At 44.9% G+C, this 6,604-nt stretch overlaps 1 protein-coding gene across 1 annotated transcript in view; it reads left to right on the top strand.

The window, feature by feature from the left end:
- The window catches only part of myo15aa (myosin XVAa), a gene marked incomplete at both ends in the record, with an annotated part of 46,843 nt that overhangs the window by 23,746 nt on the left and 16,493 nt on the right, over nucleotides 1-6,604 (top strand). Inside the window, 5 exons of the mRNA XM_080856273.1 lie at nucleotides 164-258; nucleotides 1,755-1,878; nucleotides 4,489-4,676; nucleotides 5,079-5,222; nucleotides 6,048-6,135. Coding sequence (XP_080712399.1) covers nucleotides 164-258; nucleotides 1,755-1,878; nucleotides 4,489-4,676; nucleotides 5,079-5,222; nucleotides 6,048-6,135 — 639 coding nt within the window. The remainder of the gene's footprint in view (nucleotides 1-163; nucleotides 259-1,754; nucleotides 1,879-4,488; nucleotides 4,677-5,078; nucleotides 5,223-6,047; nucleotides 6,136-6,604) is intronic.

Below are 6,604 nucleotides of genomic sequence, written 5' to 3' on the forward strand. Positions count from 1 at the left end.
TTTCATAAAATCAGCTGCCATTATGTGTTAGCCAGTCTCAATGCCAGTCTATAAACACACATACACTCTCACACACACACACACACACACACACACACACACACACACACACCCTTAATGTACATTTTCACAGACTGGCTGAATGCCTTTGCTGTTTTTATAGTAGAGTCGGACACGTTCAGTGAGCCTCCCACCCAGAGAGGAATGGACCGTTACCTGGACAGTCTGTTTGATCCGGTGCTTTCTGATGGAAGTGGGGTAAGTTTCAGTTTCACTTACAGTTTCAGTTTGTTTATTTGATTAAGAGGGACAGTGTACATTAATAAACATTGAAATGTAAATGCACCCAATTATAGCCAAAATGCTAGCTTCCATCGGCAGTCCCCCTGCCCGAGTGAAAAAGGCAAAAGCAGGCTCGTCTCTCGCTCTCCTCTCCCCTATCGGTTTATTCTCTACCTGCCCTAGAGGCCTGTTAAACTGAGCACACCACCCAGTTCTGTGTTTGATAGTTTTGATATTTTAACCACCACAACTCCATACAGACGTTGTCTTTGTGTAGGCCTGGGCAGTGGTGTAGTGGTCCCTGGAGAAGTGGGTATACTCTTCACTTTTTTTAAGCAGCCCATACAGTACAGGATAAACGCCCTGTTTTGAGAAGTGAGTATATGCAATGCTGACTGAAAAATAAGTGGGCATACTCCGTATACCTGCGTGTACCCTCGACTACACAACTGGGCCTGGGTCACGTCGTCCATAATATCCACAGTTACACCATGTTAGTGCAGTGAACCCTGCCTCAGGACGGGAGCGAGTGACCCCTAGAAACACTAGTCACCCTCCACTGAGTAATGACTATGGCTTTTGAGAACTTGAGATATGATAATGAACAGCTACAAATGATTATGATTTAGTTTAGTTATTGATTTTCTAAGAAGCCGGTAAAGTAAGCGATTCGTTTCAGAGCTACTTTACGGCCGGAATAAAACACTCCTGTTTGTTTGAGTGTGTATCGGAATGTATCAAGTGTTCTGTGACAGTCACCTATCCCAGTCAATGGGGGGTGATTAGGTTACTACATTACCGTATTCAGTGGTGTAGTCCAGGGTATTCGCAGGTATACGGAGTATACCCACTTATTTTTCAGTCAGGATTGAGTACACCGACTTCTCAAAACAGGGCATTTATCCTTGTGCTGTATGGGCTGCTTAAATAGTAGAGTAGAGTATACCCGATTCTCCGGGGACCACTACACCACTGACCGTATTTCCCGCTGAATCAAGCTTCTCTTCAGCCTTTCCCCCAGTGGTTGCTAAGGAGACGCTATCTCCACATAGTGTGTTAGTGATACGTTTTAATTGAATTTAATACACAAGGGAAAAGTACTCTCTCCTCCGTAAATGAAATAATAACTACAAGAGTTTCTTTTTTTTCCTGGCAGTATTAAAAAGCTATTGAGAACATTTATTTATTTTTAAACAACAACATGCTAAATTCCAGTGTTTTAATAATGTAAATCAGCAAAAAAGCTAAGGGCATCTTCAGTTGGAATGGAACAAATCTGTCCTTAGATTTAGAAAGTGAACACCGAGCTGTTTGTGGTCATTCAGCTGTGGCTGGCTTTAAACTAGATCTGCGCCTCTTTAGAGGGTATAAGGTACTCCCTGGGGGAGAGATAGAGTTGCTCCGCTGCAGAGCCCTGAGAGGGGTCCATGCTGGGCGCAGGCTCACTCTCCACTGCTTCACCTGTGCTTAAGGACCTGGAGAAGACCGCCAGCATGTCCAGCAGAATGATGGGAGCAGGAGGACTCGGGGTGGAGGAGGGCGAAGGGGAGAAACCCCCGACGGGCAGGTCCTATCATCCACGAGTACAAGCCGGAGGTTAGTGTGTGTGTCTGTGTCTGTGCCTTGGACTCTGTCTGTGTGTGTGTGTGTGTGTGTGTGTATGTACGTGTGTGCGTGTGTGTGTGTGTGTGTGTGTGTGTGTGTGTGTGTGTGTGTGTGTGTGTGTGTGTGTGTGTGTGTGTGTGTGTGTGTGTGTGTGTGTGTGTGTGTGTGTGTGTGTGTGTGTGTGCGCGTGCGTGCGTGCGTGCGTGTGTATGTACGTGTGTGCGTGTGTGTGTGTGTGTGTTTGTGTGTGTGTGTGTGTGTGTGTCTGTGTCTGTGTGTGTGTGTGTGTGTGTGTGTGTGTGTGTGTATGTACGTGTGTGCGTGTGTGTGTGTGTGTGTGTGTGTGTGTGTGTGTGTGTGTGTGTGTGTGTGTGTGTGTGTGTGTGTGTGTGTGTGTGTGTGTGTGTGTGTGTGTGTCTGTGTCTGTGTCTGTGTCTGTGTCTGTGCCTGGGACTGTGTGTGTGTGTGTGTGTGTGTCTGTGTGTGTGTCTGTGTCTGTGTCTGTGTCTGTGCCTGGGACTGTGTGTGTGTTTGTGTGTGTGTGTGTGTGTGTGTGTGTGTGTGTGTGTGTGTGTGTGTGTGTGTGTGTGTGTGTGTGTGTGTGTGTGCGCGTGCGTGCGTGTGTATGTACGTGTGTGTGTGTGTGTGTGTGTGTGTGTGTGTGTGTGTGTGTGTGTGTGTGTGTGTGTGTGTGTGTGTGTGTGTGTCTGTATGTGTTTACTGCTGCTGCATTTGCCCTCTGCCTCTCCCGCTCCGGTTCTCCAGTGGCTCTCCACTTACAAGCGCATAAATTATGCAGAAAATACTTAGGGCCTGATTTACTAATATGCGAGCGCTTCTTAATCTGCGTTCGCAAATTAACGCACGGTGTTTTAGCGCATTTTAGTTGGTATTTATCAAACCAGATCGCGCTGGGCAATCTGTGTTTACTCCGCCCTATATAGGGCCTGATTTACTAACATTGCGACCGCTGCTTAAACTGCGTTCGCACATTAACGCACGGTGTTTTTCCGTATTTTCCGTGGTATTTATTTAGGAAGAGAAAATGAAGCTACAGCAAGTGGAGATTGATATATTGGTTCACGTTCGCTCAATCACTGAACCTGATTCAATGTGTGCGCTGCTATAATGTTGTTCTGCCCGCCATCACCTACAGCAAGATGTTTAAAAGAACACGATTATAAAGAATATGCTATTGGTGGCATTAATGCATAAACTGTCTATTATAACAATATAGATGTGTGCATGGCGAGATTAATAATTTCTACAAGGGACATGGGTTCACTACAATATATATGGACGTGGGTGCAATCAATGGTTCATATTACATTCGGAAAGTTTGCGATTTCAAAAAAAGTCCTGTTTGATGTCTATAATTTCAGCTGTGGCAGTGGGGAAATGTATTGACCAGTGCGCCATAGCAATGCTTCGAGTACCTGTGTGAATATTTGTGAAGGCTGAGACATATCAACTGCTGATACTATAACTGTTTGAAATGATCCGGTGCCAATATTTGCAATGTTTACCAACTGATTGAATGGAATGTGATCTCCGTTGGAGGGTTAGATGTCATCTCTGATCTGGTTCAGTAATTGAAGTATTGCGTGGCTGGTTAACCTGTACCGTCTAATGATTTGTGGTTCATTTAACTGAAAATGTGTTATGCGAGTTGAATTTTTTTTTTCTGTGCGCTGTCTCTGTCTTCATTCTTCGCCTTGCTCTTATCACTGCTGCCATATCAACGTTTTCAGACTCAATGAAATTGCGCTTCCTGGTTAAGACGTGCTTTTATGAGGCGGAGAATTATCCTGCAAATTGGAGACGTGCGCTCCACAGGCAGTTTAGTAAATACCACGCATGACATCATTAGGCGCACTTACCTTGTCTCCACCCATGTAAATTGCGCCTCACGCCTACGTTACCACCCACCTCCAAGTTACCTCCCCTGTTCACACCCACAGGCGTTAATATGCGCTGCTGCCCCTTAGTAAATACCGTTTTATGTTTACGACCGCTATTTTACGCCAGAAATGGGCGCAATCCTGTTAGTAAATCAGGCCCTTAGTATCAATGGGAGTGTTAAAAACAGAATCAATTCAGGTATGGGTTATTTTTTAAACAGAATGGTGACCTCTGTCTTGGTTTGTGTTTAATGAAATTCTGCAACTACTTGATGATCTTGTGGGATGATTAACTTATTCTTGCTACCAAATTTAGAGTTGATTTTCACTTAATTCTGCAATATGAAAACCTTTCATTTGTCACTGTTCATATAAACAGTATATATATGCACTTTCTCAAAGGTAGTAACCCCTCCTACATAATACAGCAGTCTCAGATAGATAGCATTTCCTCTGACATGGCTGCTCGACATGCACGTAGAAATCCATTCAGCTTTCCTGCAGTTTGTCCTTTCTGACGCCTTGTCTTTATTTTAAATACCCGTAAGTAAATTGCCAGCAAGAACCTCTGTGCACTAACCAACTCTATATCTCAGCCAAAGAACAAACGCCAGTGAGCCCAGCTTTGCCTAGCTCTGTGGCATTGAGTGGACATGTGAAACAGTATACCGCCTCATTGTGCTGCGCTTGCTTTTCTCAGCGGTACCCGTTCTGCCCATCATGGGAGGAATGATGCCACCCATACCCACGCCAGCAGTGCACTCTATGCCCACCCCTGCTATGCCTTCTCTGCCAGCTGCCCCCGCTATGCCTTCTATGCCAGCTTCACCCGCTATGCCAGCTATGCATAATGTGCCAGCGATACCTAATGTGCCAGGTATGGACGCGGTGCCAGATCATTTAATCTTTGCTTGGGGATGGTCTGCTATGGTGGCGAGGGTCTTGGTCTCAAATGGACACCAGTCATCTTTTTTCCTTGAGGTGTCCACAGCAATACATTTGTTATCTTTTTTTCTCAAAGGGGTAGACCATTCAGTTGTGTCACAGCAGCAGCAAGCTATTATCAACCAACAAGCAATCATTTTGGTGAGTATCACCCCCAGGTTATACAATGTATGTTATTAAAGTGATGTCTTATCAAAATAGTACTACAATAGTATCCCTATATAAATGTATGGATTGTATGGATCCAAAAGGCCCATACACATCAATACACTGACTGCTATAATAGTCGGAATTATAACCGTTGCTGACGGCAACCCTGGTTTACTGTGTGTGTGTGTACGGTAGGCCCAGCAGATGACTATGCAGGCCATGCACCTGCACCAGCAGATGTACGGCTCGATGGGTCCCCCCACCACGGCCCCCACTGCGGCCCCGCAACACACACCTGCATACCTGGGCCACACAACACACACCAGCTCGACCAGCCCAGTGAGTCCCTCCGTTCACCTGTGCCCAGGTGGAAATGCTGGGGTTGCTGTTGTTCTTGTCCGTGTTTGGTGTCATGTCTTTTGTATGTGTGCCATTTCATGAGTATAGTATACTTAGATTGACCAGGTGTGTGTTTGTTTTGTCAATTACACACACACACACTAGGGTGACCAGGAGTCCCACTCTCCGTTGTATTGCACAGTATTTTGACCCTTTCTCCCGCATTACACATATTGAGAAAATGTCCCGCATTTTCATTGGTCAATTGGTTTTCAATTGTCAGAAATGTTTTTTTGGGGAATTGAGTAGAGGATAAAGTGTAGGGTTAATATGAGCCAAAAGATAGAAAACATATGTTTCCTGTTCAGACAGATAGTCATTATATCTAGTTACCTCTCAGTGTCGGTTTCATGTCCCAACACAAACTTACCACATTTTGGTCAGTCTGCATTTGTCAACCCTAAGTAAACCGCAAAGTAAACATTTGATTAAACTGTGTAGTCTATACGGTCTATGCTATCTACAGAAGACAGTAAACCACTTGTACTTAAATGACCCACAAAAAAAAATAAAAGAGGAGACCGTTTTCAGATGAAGACCTGGATGAAAGGCAACATTCTTGTCTTGCCATGCATGGAAACAATCACCAAATTTCATTCCGCTACGCCATCCCCCCCCCCCCCCCCCCCACCCCGCCAGCACCCCCTCCTGTACTTCATAAAGTAGGCTGATTGAAGTCGGTTATCCTCTGCCATGGCCCTCACCAAGTTCTCAGAAAGTGGAATGTTCTCATTAAATGCATAGCTGCTGATTTTATCCTTGCAGACTAAGCCAGGGGCCGGAGATGTTCTCTACAAGCCAACTCCTGTGCCGCTCGCTAACAAGGAGCGACCTGCACAACGGAGCGCTGCAAGTGAGTCTGCCATGTGATGTCTTGCACTTGATTTATTGTTCTTTTCACAACAGGCCCCAGCGGAGGCGGATATAGTAGGCCTATAATAATCGCCTGGTCATTATCCTCAATTTGTGTTCCTGTGAAAACAACAGCTTGAACTTCTTTTGTTGAAGGGTTGAAATCAAATACTCACAACATTTGAATATATGATGTTGCGGTCTGAATTGAGGTCTGATTGGCCACATGTAAAGAAACCTATGCGTATGGCCAGGTCATGAACTTCACTTTGCGTGGCTGGGAAAACCATTTTGGCACTCTTTATTATTGAGTTATCCCCTGATTCCTAGTAAGGCAATTCAGGCATCAATATGTTTTGTACACATTGAAAAGAAATGTTTGGATTTCAATCCTGCCACAAGAAATGTGGTCACATACCAGACTAAACTAATCTATTCTAGGTAGGGAGATTGTATCACTGTCAGCATTA

This window comes from Sprattus sprattus (genome assembly GCF_963457725.1).
Source record: "Sprattus sprattus genome assembly, chromosome: 18".
In the NCBI taxonomy this organism is placed as follows: Eukaryota; Metazoa; Chordata; class Actinopteri; order Clupeiformes; family Clupeidae; genus Sprattus; species Sprattus sprattus.